General features: G+C 40.0%; 1 protein-coding gene across 2 annotated transcripts in view; it reads right to left on the reverse strand.

Annotated features, from left to right (window-relative positions):
* The window catches only part of LOC104215003 (uncharacterized), a 42,776-nt gene that overhangs the window by 2,852 nt on the left and 15,745 nt on the right, over positions 1-24,179 (reverse strand). For both annotated transcript variants that reach the window (XM_070174456.1, XM_070174457.1), the window contains exon 7: positions 8,575-8,802. In XM_070174456.1, coding sequence (XP_070030557.1) covers positions 8,575-8,802 — 228 coding nt within the window. The remainder of the gene's footprint in view (positions 1-8,574; positions 8,803-24,179) is intronic.

Below are 24,179 nucleotides of genomic sequence, written 5' to 3' on the forward strand. Positions count from 1 at the left end.
ATGTTAGTGTGTTCATTATTCTTATATACTAGACCCCGTCCTGGAGATCCCTTTAGATAACAAAGAATCTGCTCCAGAGCCGCCCAATGCCTGACTGTTGGGGAAGACATAAACTGACTCACAATGCTGACAGAGTATGCGATATCGGGACGAGTTACTGTAAGATAGTTCAGTTTCCCAACCAATCTCCTATATTTCTCTGGATCTTCGAATAACTCACCGTCTTCTTTCACGAGTTGTGTGTTAGGAACCATTGGCATGCTGCATGGTTTAGATCCCAACTTTCCAGTTTCAGCTAACAAGTCAAGAGTATATTTCCTTTGGGACAAGAAGATGCCTTTCTTGCTCCGTGTAACTTCAACTCCCAAAAAATACTTTAGTTGCCCTAAATCTTTCGTCTGAAATTGAGTGTGAAGGAAAGACTTTAGAGTTGAAATTCCTGTAATATCACTTCCAGTAATAACGATGTCATCAACATATACTACCAATAAAAGAATACCATCATCAGACTTTTTATAAAACACCGTATGATCGCAATTGCTTTTCTTCATCCCATATTCTAGAACAGCCTCACTAAATCTGCCAAACCAAGCACGGGGACTCTGTTTCAGCCCATAAAGAGATTTTCGAAGACGACATACCTTTCCACACTCCCCCTGAGCAACAAACCCAGGTGGTTGCTCCATATATACTTCTTCCTGAAGATCTCCATGTAGAAAAGCATTCTTTATATCAAGCTGATGCAGAGGCCAATCATAAGTAGCTGCCATGGAAATGAATAATCGAACAGAAGCTAACTTGGCGACCGGGGAAAAAGTATCCAAATAGTCGACTCCATAGGTCTGTGCATACCCTTTTGCAACAAGGCGTGCCTTAAGGCGAGCTACTGTCCCATCGGAGTTAAACTTAACAGCAAATACCCACTTGCACCCAATAGCCTTTTTGTTAGTGGGCAGATCGGCCAACTCCCAAGTAGCATTCTCATCTAAAGCCATCATCTCTTCTATCATTGCATCATGCCAACCTAGGTGGGACAATGCTTCACGAACAGTTTTAGGTATCCTAGCAGAATCTAATGATGCAATAAACGAGCTAGAAAAAGTAGACAAATGGTCATAAGACACAAAAGAAGAAATAGGATAAGTACATTGTCGTGTACCTTTGCGAATGGCAATAAGAAGATCCAAACTAGGAGCTGAAACACAGGAGGTTGGATCTACCGACGAAGCAGAAGTAGGTAAAGGATCGGGTTCTGAGGTTTGTTGTCGCCTGGTATACACACGAAGAACAGGTGGCTGCTCGGATGGTCGATCGAGGGAAACGGGTGACTGAGGAAGAGGTGTTGGAGAACTAACTGGATGTGTGACAGTGTAGACCAAAGTATCATCTTCTTCCTCAGGACTGTTATAAACATATGAAGAAAAGAACGGATAATTTTCATGGAATGTGACATCGGCAGACACTAAGTACCTTTTGAGATCTGGAGAATAACACCGATAACCTTTCTGAAGACGTGAGTACCCTAAGAACACACACTTAAGGGCCTTTGGATCTAATTTAGTTACCTGTGGACGAACATCACGAACAAAACAAGTACAACCAAATATTTTGGGTTCAATAGGAAATAATGGCTTAGAGGAAAAAAGAATGTTGTAAGGAATATTACCATGAAGTACAGAAGATGGCATACGATTTATTAAAAAACAAGCTGTAGAGACGGCATCAGCCCAAAAACATTTTGGCACTTTCATTTGAAAGAGGAGTGCTCGGCCTGCTTCAAGAAGATGTCTATTTTTTCGTTCCCCAACCCCATTTTGAGAAGGGGTGTCAACACAAGAAGATTGATGTAGAATACCATTTGTAGCCATATAATCTTTAAACAAATCCAAAAAATATTCTTTTGCATTGTCACTCCTTAAATTACGAACGGAAACATTAAAATGAGTTTTTATTTCAGCACAAAAAATTGAAAACAACTCCGAACGATTTTTCATTAAATATAACCAAGTAACACGAGAATGATCATCCACAAAGGTAACAAAATATCTAAAACCAGTTTTAGAGATAATAGGACATGGACCCCAAACATCGGTGTGAACTAACTCAAAAGGTAAGTCGACCCGTTTATTGACTCTAGAAACTTTAGGAAGGCGATGGTGTTTAGCAAACTGACATGACTCACAATCTAAAGAGGAAATACTCTGAAACTGAGGATATAACTTCTTCAAACTAGACAAGGATGGATGACCCAATCGACAGTGTACATCAAAGGGAGACAACACAGTTGAACAAGAAATGGATTTCGGCACCTGTGATTCAAGAACATAGAGACCCCAGACTCAGAACCTTTACCAATACTCTGCTTCGTCGTAAGATCCTGAAAAAGACAATAATTGGGAAAAAATGAGACACAACAATTTAGAGTACGAGTAAGTTTACTGACAGATATTAGATTGAAAGAAAAATCAGGCAAATTTAAGACGGAACTAAGGGAAAGAGAAGATGTTGGGTTAACAAGTGCCAGACCCTAAAACATATGAGGTAGACCCATCGGCTAAAGTAACTGTGGAACATTGGGTATGTGACTGAAAAGTGGAAAAGAGTTTAGAGTTACCTGTCATATGATCTGTGGCACCAGAATCAATGACCCATTTGGATGACGAAGAGAGGAGACACTTAGTGGTTTTACCTGACTCGGGGATAGTATTGATAGGAGAAGATGATGACTGAGATGGTGAAATAGTCTCGGAAGTGGCGATGTTGGCATATTGAGATCTTTTGTTCTTATTCTGAAGCTTCACACAATAACGTATGGTATGACCGAGCTCGTGACAATAAAAACATTCAACTTCCCCTTGCTTTAGGTCTCGACTATCGCTACTCCGATTGCGATTACTATGACTCTTATTCTTTTGGACGCGGCTAAGCAGAGCACCACTATCGATCGTGGTTGTCGGACCTGGATGAGACTTTTCAGTACGCAACACTCTTGTAAAGGCCTCTTTCAAGGAAGAGATAGTAGTCCCAGATAAAATCTGCGATTTGGCCCCTTCAAATTCGGGAGAAAGACCAGAAAGGAAACTCATGACCGCCAGTTGTTCACGCTGAGCCTGTTGTACCTTCACATCTGGACTAAACGGCAATATAACATTAAGCTCATCATACACCTTCTTAAACTCTGAGAAGTAAGTGGTGAGAGAGCGATCTTGCATGGATGGATGGTAAAATGCCTGGCACACATCATACATGCGAGACAAGTTTCCTTTGCCAGAGTACAAAAAATCTAAATAATCCATTAGATCCTTCACATAATCACAATGAGAAACTAGATCATTTACCTCACTGTGCATCGAATTCTTGATTTGGAGAAACAATTTTGCATCCTCCTTTAACCAGACTGATTTAGTCTCATCCTTGGGTGGATCATCAACCAAGTGGTTCTCTTTGTCGATGCTCCGCAAATAGAGACGGATCGTCTTACTCCAGTCCATGTAATTGGAACCCATGAACTTATTCTCCGTAATTTTGGACATAACCAGAATGACATCAACGGTAGGTTTCGTTTCAGTCATCTTGCACCCGAATAATAGCAGAATCAAATAGTCAAGAACAGTGCAGTGAAATTTGAACAGTGCAGTGAACAGTGAACAGTGATATTTGAACAGTACAGTGAACAGTGAATATTAATATTTGAACAGTGAACAGCACAGTGAACAATGCCGGAACAGTGATCTTGGAAAATGAAAGTTGTCAGGAAAAAAAAAATCTGACAGTACCACTTTGGTCGGAATAGTGAGTAGAAAAATCTGTAAAGAAGCGGCAGGGGCAAAAAATGGCCGGAAATAGTGAAATAGAATCAAAGCAGCGAAAACTGTTCTGAACAAAAATAATTCGAACGGGGAAAAAAAAATTCTCAACAACAAACTGATGAAAAAACTTCAATGCTCTGATACCATGTTAGAAACCAAAGAAGTTCTATATTTCATATCTAGAAGAGAAGATTACAAGGCCTATTTATAATACTAATTCACCTAATCTATTAGTTGACATACACCTAATTACACCTACTATACAACTCATATACATGTGCTAGCTATGATGTAGTACATGTGTATACATGTGCTACACAACTTGTATTACACCTACTATACAACTCATATACATGTGCTAGCTATGATGTAGTATATGTGTATACATGTGCTACACAACTTGTATTACACCTACTATACAACTCATATACATGTGCTAGCTATGATGTAGTACATGTGTATACATGTGCTAGACAACTTGTATGTCAACACCTATGAATGGGAAAAAACTATAACCTTACTGATTTGCACTTCATAATTTTATGCTCCTTTGATTAATTTATTTAATGAATATCTTCTTTAACAAGTCCCGGTAGAATAAGAAAAGAGAAATACCGCAAGCATGAAAATTCTCTTCCGTTTTCTCTGCAAATCGACAGTTTTCTTTTTCCTGTTACTCTTCAGCCTTCTCATCATCTTCTCTGTAAATGCAGTCATTCTTCACTCGTCGTTTTTTCAGCAGCAGAAGACACATGAAGGTTCTAATTCGTAATATTTCAGATTTATTGTCTTTGCTTATGTGAATTAGGTATTTTATTACCCCTAAAAGTTACATGTCAAGGCAAGCTATAAGTTGCATATCATATAATTAGTTCCTCAAGGTTTGCGGTTTGCCCTATAAGTAGTATCATTTAAACCTGACAAGCCAAGCAAGCTCTTTTGAACTTTCAATTGGTGCTTTTTATGGGATATAAAATGCAATGTCTCTCAAAGAAAAGGCCAACATCCTCTTTGGGGTTTGTTTTCATGCTTGTTCAGACTACTGCAATAAATTGCAAACCTTTGCGAAAGGAGATCATTCAGATGGAGCTGTTCAACCAGGGAGAGAATCTAGATACGATGAGCCAGCACACACCGAGTGTAGGATTTAGCTATGAACTAGGTTCATGATGAAGTACAAAATAAACAAACTACCGCCTGGTGATTTGTTAATGCTATTTCCCTTCTCATTAATACCCTTACCTTCGCAACTGCTTCCCATTTTCATCGTTCGGCATATATACTGGACAACAATACATAGTTACCAGAATTCCAAAGTTCATGCTTAATAAGTTCTAAGTGCACATTCAGCAAGATCCATTTCCCCCTGAGTGTAACAAGTGCTAACCAACGCGCCCCATGTAGTAGCATTTGGTTCCAATCAGCATGATTGTAAATTCACCAGTTATGAGCCTCCTTTAGACAACTACCACGACTTGGAAGATCAACCATGCATCAATAATGCTCAAGTGTTGGCTCTATACCAAGATTGGCAATCATCAAATCAAAAAATCTCCACCTCTTTGGACCAGACCTGCATGGACACAACATGCTATGACACCTACAAAAGTTGAACAATTAGGGCTCACACCTTCATCAAGCAATTAAACTCCCAACTCATTCTTTTCTCATAAAGGGTGTGTATGGGTATGCAGGAAACTATTTTCTGGAAGATAATTTTTAATTATTTCATGTTAGGCTGGCTTAAATATTTTGAAAAATATTTTTCTTATGAAAACATTTTCCTCTAATTTCAAGAAAATGATTTTCCCAACAAGAGGGAACTCATTTTCCAAAACTTTCATGTTAGATAGTTATGTGAATATATATAATTAGTCCTAGTCCCTATGTAATAAGAGTAGGTTATGTGTTATGTTATAAATAGAGCTCATTGTAACATAGTTAGAATATCAATAATATATTTTTCTCTCATGCTTTCTCACATGGTATCAGAGCAACCGTGAGAAATTTATCGGTGTACATAAATTCCAACGACTTTGGAAAGAGAAATCAGTCAACCGGAAGCCCTTTTCCAGCAAAAACAAGTACGCTGACAAGAACAATATTATCCGTTAGCGTTGTGCAAAAACCAACACTACCACGAAGTAGATTAGCCTTTGGCGACCAACCATGAAAAAGATCTCCGGCAGAAAAGTATCCACGCGGCTTCACGCACTGCCGAAAGAATTTTCTAGCGAAGTTCCGATGTCCACGCGCCGGCGCGTGAGGCTGTTTCTAGCCAAATTTACAAAACTTCTTCAGGCCAATATGTTCCTTTGCAATTCCGAGCCTACCCATCCAATTTAAACCAAATTCCGACCACTTTTATATTTTTTTCCGGCGTGAACAGTAATTTTCAAATTTTTGCGGCGTGAACATTATAATGTCATTCGTATCGGAAGCCTTTAACTCACAATCCGTTGGATCCAAATCATTGAATCGAATCCAGATGGTTTCTTTATCGGAATATATAGAGTTCCTTTAGTACAAAGCTTGTAGACAGACATCTTCTGAGATTGCTACTGTTGTTCAAACAGGTAATAGCATTACTTGTGTCTACCAATCTTTTTCTCCCAGTAATTGGGTAATTGATTCAGTAGCGTCTCATATTTCTAGTAATAAATCTGCTTCCACTATTATTTCCTATTATCAATCTCTTCTAACGGTCACAATGGCCAGTCGATCTCAAACTGTGGCAACTGGAATAGGTCAAGCAAGTCCATTTCCTTATTTACCTTTGAATTCAGTATTTTATGTTCCCGCTAGTCCTTTTAATTTCATAGTCGTTAGTCGCTTAGCCAAATCATTTACATATTTTGTTTTATTTCTTGATGACCATGTTTTTACATAGGAACGCAGTACGGGGCAGATCATTGGTACAAGGCATGAATCAAATGGAGTTTATTACCTTATCCTTGCTAAATCACATGAACCCACATCAACAACTCGTTCTGATACTGATTCACCAGATTTATTACATAAATGGTTGGGACATCCCAGTTTATCAAAACTTCAGAAAATGGTACCTAGTTTGTTTCACTTGTCCACTCTAGAGTGTGAGTCATGTTAGCTCGGTAAGCATACTCGCTCTCGTTTCCCTCAGCGTCCTGATAATCGAGCAGAGTCACCTTTCACTTTAGTCTGTTCAAATGTTTCGCTTCCTAGTCGGGTCAATTCTACCTTGGGATTCCGCTACTTTATTAGTTTCATTGATGATTATTCCATGTGCACTTGGATATTCTTAATGAAAAATTGATCTGCGCTATTTCTATTTTTGAGACCTTCAACGTTGAAATCCAAAATCAATTTGGGGTTTCTATCTGCACATTTCATACTGACAATGCCCCAGAGTATTTGTCTCCTCCATTTCAAATTTTTATGAACTCTCATGGAATCATTCATCAAACATTTTGTCCATAAACATCTCAACGAAATGGGGTAGCGAAAATGAAGAATAGGCATCTTATTGAGATTGCTTGTACCCTATTCATACAATCTCATGTTCCGTTGTGTTTTTGGGGATGCAATTCTCACATCTTGTTATCTTATTAATCGTATGTCATGCTCAACTATCTAGAATCAAGTTTCATTCTTTGTGTTGTTTCCTCATACACCCTTGCTCCCTCTTCCACCTCGTGTCTTTGGGAGCACATGTTTTGTTCATACCTTACTCCAGGAACAGATAAGTTAGCACATGTCGGACACGCAAGTCATTTTATGGTCTAAAGCAGTCTTCTCAAGCCTGATTTGCTAACTTTAGCATAGCTATCCAGGAGTTTTGCATGACTCGTAGTGAAGTCGGTCACTCTGTGTTTTATCGGCATTCTACTTCAAATCTCTGTACTTATCTGGTGGTTTCACCAAGTCTCTCACTGGTCCGCGTATGAGCTACATATGTAATAAGCTAGGTACATATGATTTATATGCACCAGCTTGATGGGGGAGTGTTAGATAGTTAATATAATTGTAAATAAGTATAGTTCCACATGGAATAGGATTAGTGTATATATTGTATATTGTTATAAATAGGGTCCTTGTACTATCGTTAAAAGATATCAATAATATAATTTTCCCATGTATTATTTCTCGCATTTATATTTGTAACAAGCTCGATACATATGTGTCATATATACATATGTGTGCGTGTATGTGTGTGTGTGCACGCGCGCGCGCGCTTAGTGTCCCACATTGGACAATAGGTTGTATGTATTGTGTAAAATCTATATATAAATAAGCTCATTGTAGGATAATTAAGTTATACATCTTAATAATATTTTCCCGTGCCTTTACATCTCACACATCATTTCTTTTCATTTTTATTTCCATTTAGACGGTGGTGGATCCCATACAAAGAAATCCAAATAAGGGAGTTAACTATAATATTGCAAACCACAAGGGAGGTTAGTTTTATGAAGCAATACCTGAGAAGAGATCCGAAATTTTCCCTAGAATAGGTATTCGTATTAACAATATAAAATATTCTTCATAAATTCTATCAACATTAGGTGTACTGGTATTTACATAATATTCCTTGTGTAATAACTTTTCTTATTTAGCACTCCTTATATAAGAGTTTAGACTACCCGGAATAAGGTAACTTCAGACTACAACCAATTTAATACAAGTTGGTATTTCAGACAAAAGTTTTCTTGTAATCCTGGCATATGAATGTAGGAAAATAAATCTCAATGTCAACTGGATGAAGAGAGTAGTCATTGATACAAACCTCTTCCATAATTGCTTCAGAAAGAAAAGAATTCTTGTGCATTTTTGACTCCACGCTGTACTTCAGTAGTGTATGATGACTGCCTAATTGCTCTAATATCCATTTTCCTTGAAAAGAATCGAAGTCTCCTTCCACCTGCTCAAAGCTAATTTCTTGTTCTATATGTTCAGATAAGTCTAGGACGACACGTGCATGGAGTACCATGTATAGGAGACCCTTGCATCCTTCCTGGAAAGGGACAAGTAGAAGCATCACCTTATTGATTCAAGGAGTTATCCACTTACTAATACATGATAAACATATTTCATTACAATACAGAACGTATTGCATTATTTACTGTACGAGAAAGTGAGGCAGACAGAAAAATTTCTAAAGGCAAACACTAATGACTTTTGAGCACAGCATACACGCCTTCCCGCACACACAACTCAGTATATGCTTTCAATATAGAACTACCCATTTTGAGTTTGACCTAAATATTACCAAGTTTTCCAAGATTAAGTTACATGTATAGAGCAATACCACTAGCTCCTGGGCACTTTGTGTAACAGTTTAATACAAGGAACCCACAATATATGATATACCACCATTTTAAATTACACGTGATGGTCTATTTTTAACAACATTGATGCTATTGGGAAAAAAGCTAGACCATTGGGGAAGCGTTTGCACTAAGGTTAATCCAATTTGACACAACCGGACTAAATTGATGCAAACTAAAGCAACATGACTAGATTGTACAATAAGAAAGACTGTTGGATTTAACCTGGTTCGACAAGTATTTGTGCTTTTCCACGGAAAGATGAACTGTTCTTTCACCATGAGAAACTTAGTACCAGAATTTGAAAGTTGGATTTGCAGGCCCGGTAAACCCAACCAAAGTACCTTCCACACTGTTAGATATGTAATGTAAAGTTAGTGTCCCACGTTGGAAAATAGGTAGTGTAACGACCCGACCGGTCGTTTTGAGTATTAGAACCTCATTCCCTATTTGATGCTTCCCGTATGTATATTTGATGTTTTATGACTTGAAAGGATAGTTGGTTTTGTTTCGGGAAGGGTTGAGAGTGAATTGGAACACTTAGTTCCATTTTGGAAAGTTTAAGTTGTAAGACTTGATCAAGGTTTGACTTTTGAGTGAACGACCTCGAAATCGGGATCTAAGGGTTCTAATAGATTAGTATGGCGATCTTTTTGGACATAAGCGTATGTTCGGATTTGAATTTAGAGGTTCCTAGAAGGTTTGGCTCTTTTTTGTCGAAAGTTGGCAATTTGAAGAATTTGAGAGTTCTTAAGTTTGACTGGTAGTTGACTTTTGGGTTAATGAGCTTAGATCATGGTTTGGAGACCTTGGATAGGTCCTACTGGTTGATATGAACTTGTGTGCAGACTTTGGTTGTAATCCGGAATGTCAAGGGTGATTCGAACGCATTCAGCGAAGTTGAAAAGTTAAGAGATGGATTTGATCTTCGATTCTTGGTTTGTTGTTTTTTATGGTTCAAGTCTTGCGACAAGCTTACAGGAAGTATATGGACATGTTGGAATGATTGGACGGCGTTTGGGGGGGGGGGGGCAGGTGTGATTCGGGTTGCTGGTTTTCTAGTGCAGGGTGGTGCTTCGATCGCAGAGCTGAGTCTCGTGATCGCGGAGAAGGGAGTCAGGCTAGCGACTTCTTGCACTTCGAGATCGCGGAAGGATCTATGCGATCGCGAAGAAGGAAGGTGGTCGGGTTGGTCATGTTTCGCGGTCGCGGGCGAGGGGATGCGATCGCGTAGGCTGGAGAGGGCTGGTCACAGCATTCTTGTGGGTGTGATCGCATACGCGAAGAGGTGCAAGAGTAGGGGCGTGTTGGCCTACGCCGTTGCGAGGTTGAGGGTCGTGATTGCGTAGAGCACTGGATATTTGTGCTCTGCGATCGTGAGGGCCCTATCACGATCTGGGCAGTGTATCTAAGTTGTTATTCTAAGATTTTTGCTTATTCTCTCATATTTTGAACCCTAAACTTGGAGATGGACAATTTTTCAAGGAGATTTTGATACAAGGCAAGAGGGTAAGTGATTTCTACTCATTTGTGATTATATTTCAAGACTCTACATGGATGTTTTTTTACCCCTAAATCAAGGATTTAAAGTGTAGAAATTGAGGTTTTTGGTATGAACTTAAGAGAATGAATTTGGAACCCGATTTGAAATCTAACTACATATTTGGACTTGTCTGTCGCTTGCGCCGATCACTTTATGGTCTAAAGCAATCTCCTCGAGCCCGTTTGGGAATGTTATAGAATGAATCTAGACACTTATTATAGAATGAGTGTAGACTCTTTCTTAGTAGTGTACATAAATAGCAGATTTGTAGGAATCTCTTTTATTTCTTTCCTTAGTTAGCATCTGATGTACATGTATTTATATTGCTCACCTCTTGGAATGAGAAAACAAGTTATTCTTTCTATTTCATGCACATGGTATTAGAGTAGGGTATCCTGCTTTGTCGGACTTAGATCAAAAACTCCCCCGATCTACAAAACCCCAAAATCTGGTGGTCGGAGGAGAAGCACGTGCGTCTCACGTGCCGATGAAGCTGCCGGAGATACTTCTGTTTAAGCTGCGTGTGGAGGCGCGTTCGTGGATCAATCTTGGTCTAGCTTCCCGTTATGACTTTCCCTCGAAGTTTTGGTTGAATTGTGGTGGTCATGTGGTAGTGGACCACATTTTGGAGAAGAAGAGCCTTGAAACCTGAATCTTTGAACATTCTTTTTAATTAGGTTTGAAAATTTTTTATTAGTTGCTGATTGTTATTTTGATTCTAGGAATTGGCAGAGGTTTTCTACGGGTGCAACAGTGAATTGGATTGTTGCTCACGAATTTGTGATTTGATATTGTCTCTTGGAGGTTATCTAAAGCTTGGTTAGATTTCAAAAATTGTCTTTTTGAGTGCAACCTTGAGTTTGGCTATTCTCAGGCTTTTGATTGCGCTGGCTACTGTCTTTTTCAAGTATTGTCTGATTTCTGCTTTCGAATATATTTTGTTTGGGTCTTTCAGTTGGATTCTCCATCACTTATTTTGATACAGTGAGTTTTATTAGTTGGAAATAGGATGACTATAAACAGTAAGCAAGGAGGAAATAGTGATACAACTTCTAGTCCAACAATCCTTGTTTCGGATGAGTTTCTTGAGTTCCTTCAATATCATAAATCAATTAAGGAATCTTCTTTAGTTACTACTTTTGCCGGACCAGATAAAACATGTCTTATTACCTCTTCAAATAAATGGGTGATTGACTCAGGTGCCACAAATCACATGTCATGTAATCCAAATATTTTTTCTAGCTTTCGATCACACAAAGCACCCTCTTCAGTTACTGTAGCTGATGGAACAACATGTAGCAATGTTGGATCTGGGACTGTTAAACCGACTTCCTCTATTACCCTATCATTTGTATTAAGTCTACCAAACTTGGCCTTTAATTTGATTTCTGTTAGTAGAATCACCAGAGACCTTAATTGTTGTGTAGCGTTCTTTCCCAATCATTGTTTGTTTCTTGATCTTACGACAAAGCAAATTATTAGTAAAGGGTATTTATCTGGTGATCTCTATATCCTTGATGAATGGGAGCCACAGTCTATTGCATGCTCTAGTGTCGTGTCTCCTTTTGAAGCACATTATCGATTGGGGCATCCCTCTTTACCTTTGTTGAAGAAGCTCTGTCCTCGATTTCAGAATATTTCTTCATTGGATTGTGAGTCATGTCGATTTGCAAAACATCATCGCATCTCATTAGGTCCAAGGGTTAACAAGCGAGCTGAATCAGCTTTTGAGTTAGTTCATTCTGATGTTTGGGGACCATGTCCTGTTGTTTCTAAAACTGTACATAAGTATTTTGTCACTTTTGTAGATGATTTTTCCCGAATGACTTGGATTTACTTTATGAAGAGTCGCTCTGAAGTGTTTACTCACTTTTCTACCTTTTGTGCTGAAGTCAAAACTCAATTCAATGCTTCGATGCGTATTCTAAGGAGTGATAATGCTAAAGAATACATGTCAGAGTTATTTCAATCCTACATGAGACAACATGGTGTACTACATCAGTCTTCATGTGTTGATACACCATCTCAAAATGGAGTTGCTGAAAAGAAGAATGCATCTACTTGAGACAGCTCGGGCACTTCTGTTCCAAATGAAAGTTCCTAAACAGTTCTAGGCTGATGCGGTCTCCATGGCTTGCTTTTTGATTAATAGCATGCCATCTACTGTGCTTGGAGGTAATATGCCTTACAGTATTCTTTTTCCAAATAAGTTATTATTTCCTATGGAACCTAAGGTGTTTGGAAACACATGTTATGTTCGAGATGTTCGACCATCTGTTACCAAGTTGGATCCCAAGGCATTGAAGTGTGTTTTTCTTGGTTATTCTCGCCTTCAGAAGGGGTATCGGTGTTATTCTACTGAACTTGGTAAATATCTGGTGTCAATTGATATGGTGTTTTCAGAGACTATACCATTCTTCTATGCACCTCCCGTCTCTACAAGTCAGGGGGAGGAAGATGAGTGGCTAGTATATCAGGTTACCCGTACTTTGACAGAACAATCAGATGATGTTCCTTCATCTCCTAGCTCTTCTATCGAGCACCAATCGACTATTGTGCTTTCAACACCTGCTCCAACTGTGTTAGCAAGACCACCTATTGTGCAAGTTTACTCGCGCAGGCGAGAGACAAATGATACGTCTCCTGCACCAATTCCTTCGTCATCTGTTCCTCTTCCACCTGATCCTCCAAAAGACCTTGACCTTCCCATTGCTTTACGCAAAGGTACACGTACTTGCAAATCCACATATTCTATTGCTAATTTTGTTTCCCACGGCCACTTATCCCCCGCGTCTAGATCTTTGATTGCGTCTCTAGACTTCATTTCTATACCCAAAACGGTGAAAGAGGCTTTGAATCATCCTGGATGGTCTGAAGCAATGCTTGAGGAAATACATGCCTTAGAGGAAAACCATACTTGGGATTTAGTGAATTTACATAATGGAAAGAAAGCAGTGGGATGCAAATGGGTCTTCACGGTCAAAGTTAATCCAGATGGCTCTGTGGCAAGACTTAAGGCCAGACTTGTGGCCAAAGGGTATGCTCAGACTTATGGAGTGGATTATTCAGACACATTCTCTCCGGTTGCCAAACTTACTTCTGTCCGCTTGTTCATTTCTCTAGCAGCTTCTGAGAATTGGCCTTTGCATTAATTGGATATTAAGAATGCATTTCTTCATGGTAATCTTCATGAAGAGGTGTATATGGAGCAACCACCTGGTTTTGTTGCTCAGGGGGAGTATGGAAAGGTCTGTCATTTAAGGAAGTCCTTATATGGCTTGAAGCAGAGTCCCCGAACTTGGTTTGGTAAATTTAGTGAGGTAGTTCAAGAATTTTGGCTAAAAAAGAGCAATTGTGATCATTCAAGTCTTCTACAAGCAATCAACAGCTGAATCTATTTTCCTTGTTGTATATGTTGATGACATTGTGATTACAGTAAGTGACTATGCAGGAATCTCTTCTCTCAAGTCTTTCTTGCATACTAAGTTTCATACAAAAGACTTGGGACAACTGAAATATTTCTTGGGAGTAGAAGTAACTAGAAGCAAGAAGGGGATTTTTTTATCTCAGCGAAAGTATATTCTTGACTTACTTGCAGAAACTGGTAAGTTGGCTGCCAAGCCGTGCAGTACTCCAGTGGTTCCTAATTTGCATCTTATAAAAGATGATGGCGAGCCATTTAATGATCCAGATAGATACAGGATGTTAGTTGGGAGATTAAACTATCTCATTGTGACTTGTCCAGATATTGCTTTTGCAGTAAGTAAGGTTAGCCAATTCATGTCCGCGCCCACAATCAAACATTGGGAGGCTTTGGAGCAGATCCTATGTTACTTAAAAGGAGCTCTTGTACTTGGCATATTATATAGCAACCACGGGCATTCCCGCATTGATTGTTTTGCAGATGCAGATTGGGCTGGATCCAAGATTGACAGAAGGTCTACTACTGGTTACTGTGTATTTGTTGGTGGAAACTTGATATAATGGAGAAGTAAGAAACAGAATGTTGTATCTCGGTCCTGTGCAGAATCAGAGTATAGAGCTATGGCACAATCAACATGTGAGATAATGTGGATACACCATCTTTTAACTGAAATAGGGTTAAAGCATCCTACTCCATCAAAGCTCTGGTGTGACAATCAAGTTGCGCTCCATATTGCCTCAAATCCGGTGTATCATGAAAGAACCAAGCATATTGAAGTTGACTGTCATTTTATTCGTGAGAAAATTCAAGAGAACTTGATTTCCACTGGCTACGTGAAAACAGGAGAGCAACTAGCTGATTTGTTCACTAAAGCATTGAATGGTACTCGAATTGGTTGCCTTTGTAACAAGCTGGGCATGATCAACATATATGCTCCAGCTTGAGGGGGAGTGTTGTAGAATGAATCTAGACACTTATTATAGAATGAATCTAGACACTTATTATAGAATGAATGTAGACTCTTTCTTAGTAGTGTACATAAATAGCAGATTTGTAGGAATCTCTTTTTATTTCTTTCCTTAGTTAGCATCTGATGTACATGTATTTATATTGCTGACCTCTTGGAATGAGAAGACAAGCTATTCTTTCTATTTCGTGCACAAGGAAGTTCAGCATAGTTGTTCAGGAGTTTGGCATGACTCGTAGTGAAGCTGATCACTCTATATTTTATCTGACATTATGCTCCAAATATGTGTGTTAGAGATATCTATGTAATTGACCCACATTGGAATAGGAGTAGTATCCCCTTTGTATAGAGTAGCTATAAATAGCATCTCTTGTATTGCATCACATACAATATCAATATATCATATTTTCTCCCGTGCCTTCTCACATGGTATCAGAGCTATCGTGAGAGATTTATCGCTGTGCATAAATTCCAGCGATTCCGGGAAGTAAAATCAGTCACCGGAACCCTTTTTTTCCGGCGACTTTCAAAGTTGTTTTGCGTCTGCTTTGTCTCAGTCAGTGTTGTGCACAAAATCCAACACTACCACAAGAGTAGTCACTGTCCGGCGACCAAATCCCAGTGAAAATCTCCGGCGGTACTGTAGTTGTCCAAAGAAAATTTTCCGGCGAAGTTCCAACGTTGCGTGGGCCACCTTCCGGCCATTTTTTGGCGACGACTCTTTAGGACAGATTGTTTCCCTTGCAATTCCGAGCCTACCCATCCAGGTTACACCAAATTCCGACCACTTTTTTATTTTTCCGGCGTGAATAGTGATTTCAAAAAGTTGACTTCCGGCTATTTTTTGAAAAAGTTTCTTCAGAACAGTTGGGTCTTCTGGTAATTCCGATCCTACCCCTACTGTTTTTATTTCATTACGACCACTTTGAATATTTTCCGGCTGCAACAGTAACTTTCCAACTGTTACAGTAGTTTACTATTCTGGTTCAGTGTTCCTTACTCTATTTTCAGTGGATTACAGTTGATTATTTCTCTTATTTGGTAATAATTTACAAGATGTCTTTGGGAATTGATGTTTTTGGGTCTAAAAGCATGAGTTCTGGAAACTCTAATGTTATGATTACCTCGGAACCTTTAATGGGAGGTTCAAACTACTTAGCTTGGGCTTCATCTGTCGAGTTGTGGTGTAAAGGTCAAGGTGTGCAAGATCATCTGATTAAACAGTCTAGCGAAGGAGATGAAAAGGCGATAGCGCTTTGGGCAAAAATTGATGCTCAATTATGTAGCATCTTGTGGCGTTCTATTGATTCTAAGTTGATGCCTTTGTTTCGGCCATTCCAGACATGTTATTTGGTTTGGGCAAAGGCTCGTACGTTATACACTAATGATATATCTCGCTTCTATGATGTGATATCACGGATGACAAACTTAAAGAAGCAAGAATTAGATATGTCTACTTACTTGGGTCAGGTACAGGCAGTCATGGAGGAATTTGAGACATTGATGCCAGTTTCTGCTAGTGTGTCAAAACAACAAGAGCAGCGACAGAAAATGTTTCTAGTTCTTACACTCGCTGGACTTCCTCATGATCTTGATTCAGTACGAGACCAGATTTTGGCGAGTCCGACTGTCCCTACAGTTGATGAATTATTCTCTCGATTACTTCGCCTTGCTGCAGCACCAAGTCACCCAGTGATTTCATCACAGATACTTGATTCCTCTGTTCTTGCATCCCAGACAGTGGATGTTCGGGCATCTCAATGTATGGAGAATAGACGAGGAGGCGGTCGTTTTGGGAGATCTAGACCCAAGTGTTCTTATTGTCACAAACTTGGACACACTCGCGAAATGTGTTATTCCTTAAATGGCCGTCCACCCAAAAATGCCTACGTTGCTCAGAGCGAGACTACAGGTAACCAGGGCTTTTCTGTATCTAAAGAAGAATATAATGAGCTCCTTCAGTATCGAGCAAGTAAGCAAACATCTCCACAAGTAGCCTCAGTTGCCCAGACTGACACTCCTATTGCTGGTAATTCTTTTGCTTGTGTTTCCCAGTCTAGTACTCTTGGACCATGGGTCATGGACTCAGGCGCTTCTGATCATATCTCTGGTAATAAATCACTTTTGTCGAATATTGTATATTCACAGTCTCTTCCTACTGTTACTTTAGCCAATGGATGTCAAACTAAGGCACAAGGAGTTGGACAAGCCAACCCATTGTCTTCTATCACCCTAGATTCCGTTCTTTATGTTCCTGGTTGTCCTTTTAGTCTTGCATCTGTTAGTCGTTTGACTCGTGCCCTCAATTGTGGTATATATTTTATTGATGATTCTTTTATTATGCAGGACCGCAGTACGGGACGGACAATTGGTACAGGTCGTGAATCAGAAGGTCTTTACTACCTTAACTCGCTCAGTCCTTCCACAACATGTCTAGTTACAGATCCTCCAGATCTAATCCACAGACGTTTAGGACATCCGAGTTTATCCAAACTTCAAAAGATGGTGCCTAGTTTATCCAGTTTGTCTAGATTAGATTGTGAGTCGTGTCAGCTTGGGAAACATACCCGAGCTTCCTTTACGCGTAGTGTTGAGAGTCATGCAGAGTCTGTTTTCTCCTTGGTTCATTCTGATATATGGGGTCCTAGTAGAGTCAGTTCAACCTTGGGATTTCGTTATTTTGTTAGCTTTATTGATGATTACTCAAGATGTACTTGGCTTTTCTTAATGAAAGATCGTTCTGAGTTATTCTCTATATTCCAGAGTTTTTGTGCTGAAATCAAAAACCAATTTGGTGTCTCTATCCGCATTTTTCGCAGTGATAATGCCTTAGAATATGTATCTTCTCAGTTTCAGCAGTTTATGTCTTCTCATGGAATTATTCATCAGACATCTTGTCCTTATACCCCTCAGCAAAATGGGGTTGCAGAAAGAAAGAATAGGCACCTTATTGAGACTGCTCGCACACTTCTAATTGAGTCTCGTGTTCCGCTGCGTTTTTGGGGCGATGCAGTTCTCACAGCTTGTTATTTGATTAATAGGATGCCTTCATCTCCCATCAAGGGTCAGATTCCACATTCAATATTGTTTCCCCAGTCAGCCTTATACCCTCTTCCACCTCGGGTTTTTGGGAGCACATGTTTTGTTCATAACTTAGCCCCGGGGAAAGATAAGTTAGCTCCTCGTGCTCTCAAGTGTGTCTTCCTTGGTTATTCTCGTGTTCAGAAGGGATATCGTTGTTATTCACCTGATCTTCATAGGTACCTTATGTCAGCTGACGTCACATTTTTCGAGTCTAAACCTTTCTTCACAACTGATGTCACTTCTTGCTGACCACCATGACATATCTGAGGTCTTACCTATACCGACTTTTGAGGAGTTTAGTAATCCTCTTCCACCTTTAACCACAGAGGTTTCACCCATACCAACTTTTGAGGAGTCCAGTGTTATCCCTCCTAGTTCCCCAGCCACAGGAACACCACTCTTGACTTATCATCGTCGTTCGCTCCTTACATCAGGCCCATCTGGTTCTCGTCCTGCACCTGACACGGCTCCTACTGCGGATCCTGCTCCTAGTACACCGATTGCACTTCGAAAAGGTATACGGACCACACTAAACCCTAATCCTCATTATGTTGGTTTGAGTTATCATCGTCTGTCATCTCCCCATTATGTTTTTATATCTTCATTGTCCTCGGTTTCCATCCCTAAGTCTACAGGTGAAGCATTGTCTCATCCAGGATGGCGACAGGCTATGAGTGACGAGATGTCTGCTTTACATACAAGTGGTACATGGGAGCTTGTTCCTCTTCCTTCAGGTAAATCTACCGTTGGTTGTCGTTGGGTTTATGCAGTCAAAGTTGGTCCCGATGGCCAGATTGATCGACTTAAGGCACGTCTTGTTGCCAAAGGATACACTCAAATATTTGGGCTAGATTACAGTGATACCTTCTCTCCAGTGGCTAAAGTGGCATCAGTTCGCCTTTTTCTATCCATGGCTGCAGTTCGTCATTGGCCCCTCTATCAGTTGGACATTAAGAATGCCTTTCTTCATGGTGATTGTGAGCACGTGATTTTTGCTTCACGGAAACTACTCCAAAAGAAATCGGAAAAGAAATAAAACAAGTTACCTTCGGGTACAATTTTGAGGATTTGTGTGACATTTTGATAATTCTTTTGTCCGTAAATGCTCGCCTTGCTTAGTTAATAAATACAAAAATACATGTTGCATGCATTTAGGAAAAATGGTACATTTAGGAATTAATTAACCATTATTTGGTTTTTTAAAAGCGAAAATCACAAAAATAGGCATTTTATTCTATTTTGTTGTCTTGGTAATTTTATTAAATGTTTTAATTCGTGTAATGACTGTTGTTAGGTGTTAATTAATATTTGTGTAGTTTAATTTTGGTTTTTAGGAATTTTTGTTTAATTTATAGAAGGAAAGTATCGGATTTTGGGCCAAAAATTCAACTAAAATCAGGCCCAAACCAATACAATGACCCAGTCCAAAACCAGGCCTTCCAGGGACGCCCCCAAACGACGCCGCATAGGGCGTTTGATCTGAGCCATTCATCCATACTCATCCAACGGTCCACGATCGCGCCCGTAACCCGACCTGCTTACCCGGGTCGACCCAGCCCCTCATTAAAACCAAACGACCCCGTTTCTACACCAAACAACTCCGTCCTGTCCCTCACCAGTTAATCCAAGCCGTTGAGATCATTTGATCTAACGGCTCAAGTCAATTGCCACGTCCCGTATATAAGGCCTCCCCTTTACCCACGCCCCCAAACCAACCCCCCCTTCGCATACCACACCGTCGTCCCAAACACAAACCCAAACCCCCCGTTCCAAACCCTAGCCGCCACCATACACTCTCACCATAAACCCGGCGGCAACGATGCCGGTGACCACCAAATTAACACCCCTGATGCACCCAACCACCCTGAACACGGATCTGTTACCCCCTTGCCTCGAATCATTCCCCATCGTCTCGAATCTTCGTTTGAAGGTTCGAGCAAAACCCCGATCTACACCAACCCACCCCAGATTCACACCAGTCATTACCCTGCCCTCACTCGTGACCAAACCAAGCTTGGTTTGGTCCGAATCTACCCACAAACCTTCGAGCCCCAAATCGGAATGTTCAAACCCTAGAACACAAGAACTTTGGGAATCCGGCCAGTTTAAACGGAGGGTTAGGGTCTAATAGACCTTAATCGAAGTGTTCTCGATTGAGAACACCTCGATTAAAGTCTGTTCGACCTCAAATGGTCAAATCCGGTTCAGGCCTGGGTCGTTTGTTGTTGAGCTTCCACAGTGAGTTTTCCTTTTTCTTTTCTATTTTGTTTGAGTGTTGTTTGAGTTTGTTAACATGTTTAGTCAGTTTGTTTGGTATTTCTGATGTGTTCTTTCAATTTCCTCCATCTTCGTAAGACCTTTTTATTTGGTCGATTATTCTTCTGCTTATTGTTAAATGTGTATGATGAGATACATATTCGATTTGATTAATATCGTCGAACAGATAATTCATGTTGTTCCTTTGTCTTGTGCAAAGCTGTCTGAAGCCCGTTGATGCCCTGTTCGTGTTGTTTGTTTGATCGACTGATTGTTCTATGTTATAAATTGTATAGTCGATTAGATAAACGTCGTCGATTAGTTCTATAGGACTGAATGTTCAAATATTCTTATTCGTATAGCTTCATATGATTGATCGAACCATTGTCGTTTAGCTGATTGTTTGACATTATCTGTGAACGGTTTGTAGCTGCAGTGTAATAGCTAGAACTCAGTTTAGGGCAGCCTGAAATTGAACTTCCGAAAGTTCAAAATTTCAGGCTGTTGAAGCAGGGTAAAACAGTAATAACCAGGGGCTAACAGGGGTAGTTTGGGGGTGTGAAAAGATCAGAAATGGTTAGTTTAAGTGGGCTGACAGTAGGGTACTGAAGTGTGATTAAACTAATACAATAGTGGGGAACAAAACTTGATAGCATGGGTTGTTAATTGAGTATTATAATAGGCCCATAACATTTGGTAATAATAAAATGAATTGATGGGGGATTAGTTGGGGATCGTCAGCTGCCCATACCATTTGGGGCACGAAACACATGTTAATGGGAAATAAAGGGGTATGGGCAGAGTTGAGGGCTGGGGAAAACGAGGCAGCCTGGGGCTTGCCTGTATTTTGCCTATAAATAGGCTCATTTAGGGTAGAGTAAGGGGTCGGAGATCAGAAATTAAGGCTGGACAGTTGAGTTTGAGGGCTAGAGAGTTAAGTTTAGAGGTGGACATCAGAAATTGAGAGAAATAGAGTGTTAAAGCTGAAACTCCACATTAAGGAGTTTGAGGCTGTTTTTCTGGGGTGTTTGACAAAATCAGAAATTACTGCTTTCGTGCACCAGTCTGCTGTGTTGGGACACTGTTGGATTTCAGTTTAGCTTTCCTGGTTTCTTTACTTGTTGAACACTGTTTCAGTTGAGTGTCTTGGTTTTCTGTTGGTTTGAAAGTTCACTGGTTTTCTGTTTGGTTTAAACCTGTCGCTGGTTCCTCCTACTGGTTATTATTGGGTTTTCCTGCTGGGTTTGTTTGGGTTTCAAAAATCTGACTGCTGGGTCGTTTGCTGCTGAGTGCTGTTTTTCTTGTTGCTGCTGTTGCTGTGTGTGCTACTGCTGCACTGATCATTCCTCTTCTTTTTTTGCTTTCCCAAATACCAGGTACACCACTGATACACTGATCAATGTAGGCTGAAATTTGAAGCATGAATACAAAGAAATGAAGAGTTGAAGTTATTTTGGATTCACTTTAGAAACATACTGAACATTAGTTGTATGTATGATAGTTCGCTTTCTCTAATAGAACTATGTAGTTAGCTGTGATGTAACTGAACCTTTATACATATCATTTAGTTGGAGAACTCTATGTTTTGCTTATAATTAAAAGGGACTAATGTTGCAGTAGCCCTGTTCTGTTAATTCATCATTGTTGTCAAGAAGCATGTTAGGTATCCAATAGTTACTTCTTTAAACAAATAGCCTTTTTTTATTTGTAGGGATATTGCTTGATCAAACAAGCAGTACTTTACATTTCACCCCCCTTATAAATGTTGAACATGTACAAAATGGGTTAACTAGGCCAAATTGGAATAAGGATGGCCCAAGTCGAGTTTCACATTATGCACATTGGGCCTGGGCCCGTAATATCTAAACAACTGCCCATATACGCGTTCATGTTCCGAATTTGACAAATCATATTCGGAACCCGACTATAACTAACTTGTAAGCATGTAAATAAAGTTGGGTCGTTCTTCTTCTTTCATTATTAGAGACAAACTCAATAGAAAACATAGTCGCTATAGGACGACCTTTTAAATAAAACGAGACGAGCCTCGCCAAACAAAAATGCAAATTGCGGGGCCCTCAATAATTGGTCATAATAATTACTTAGAATTTGGGATGGACTGTTTAGTGAATTTCACTGCCTTCCCCAAAGATAATAACGCGTTAGACTCTTTAGGCGCGATTTAATTAATCTTACCTTCTTAAACTCGGGTGTGCATTTCATGCGACCCAAATCCAAATCCCAAAACATTGAATAAAATATGTTCAGGATTGCGGGTGCATTTCATGTAACGCAATCCAAAGACATGTTTTTAAACGATGTTCACATTCCTTAAAAAATATAATGAAAGCGGTAAAGAGTTAAAATTTGCACATGAGCTCATAATTGCATAAAATCAGATAAACAAGCCGAATGTGACAGTTGAGCGACCGTGCTAGAACCACGGAACTTGGGAATGCAGTCAAAGTTGGTCCCGATGGCCAGATTGATCGACTTAAGGCACGTCTTGTTGCCAAAGGATACACTCAAATATTTGGGCTAGATTACAGTGATACCTTCTCTCCAGTGGCTAAAGTGGCATCAGTTCGCCTTTTTCTATCCATGGCTGCAGTTCGTCATTGGCCCCTCTATCAGTTGGACATTAAGAATGCCTTTCTTCATGGTGATCTTGAGGATGAGGTTTATATGGAGCAACCACCTGGTTTTATTGCTCAGGGGGAGTCTCGTGGCCTTGTATGTCGCTTGCGTCGGTCACTTTATGGTCTAAAGCAGTCTCCTCGAGCCTGGTTTGGTAAGTTCAGCACGGTTATCCAGGAGTTTGGCATGACTCGTAGTGAAGCTGATCACTCTGTGTTTTATTGCCACTCTGCTTCAAGTCTATGTATTTATCTGGTAGTCTATGTTGATGATATTGTTATTACGGGCAATGATCAGGATGGTATTACTAATCTGAAGCAGCATCTCTTCCAGCACTTTCAAACTAAGGATCTAGGCAGATTGAAGTACTTTCTAGGTATTGAGGTTGCTCAATCTAGCTCAGGTATTGTTATTTCTCAAAGGAAATATGTGTTAGACATTCTTGAGGAAACAGGGATGACAGGTTGCAGACCTGTTGACACGCCGATGGATCCGAATTCTAAACTTCTTGCCTGGACAGGGGGAGCTGCTTAGCGATCCTGCAAGCTATAGGCGGCTGGTTGGTAAATTAAATTATCTCACAGTGACTAGGCCCGACATTTCTTATCCTGTGAGTGTTGTAAGTCAGTTTATGAATTCTCCCTGTGATAGTCATTGGGATGCAGTTGTCCGCATTATCCGGTATATAAAATCGGCTCCAGGTAAAGGATTACTGTTTGAGGATCGAGGTCATGAGCAGATCGTTGGGTACTCGGATGCTGATTGGGCAGGATCACCTTCTGATAGACGTTCTACGTCTGGATATTGTGTTTTAGTAGGAGGAAATTTGGTGCCCTGGAAAAGTAAGAAACAGAATGTAGTTGCTCGGTCTAGTGCAGAAACAGAATACCGAGCAATGGCTATGGCAACATGTGAACTAGTCTGGACCAAACAATTGCTCAAGGAGTTGAAATTTGGTGAAATCAGTCAGATGAAACTTGTGTGCGATAATCAAGCTGCACTTCATATTGCATCAAATCCGGTGTTTCATGAGAGAACTAAACACATTGAAATTGATTGTCACTTCGTCAGAGAAAAGATACTCTCAGGAGATATTACTACGAAGTTTGTGAGATCGAATGATCAACTTGCAGATATTTTCACCAAGTCTCCC

Source organism: Nicotiana sylvestris, chromosome 5 (assembly GCF_000393655.2).
Source record: "Nicotiana sylvestris chromosome 5, ASM39365v2, whole genome shotgun sequence".
Taxonomy (NCBI): Eukaryota; Viridiplantae; Streptophyta; class Magnoliopsida; order Solanales; family Solanaceae; genus Nicotiana; species Nicotiana sylvestris.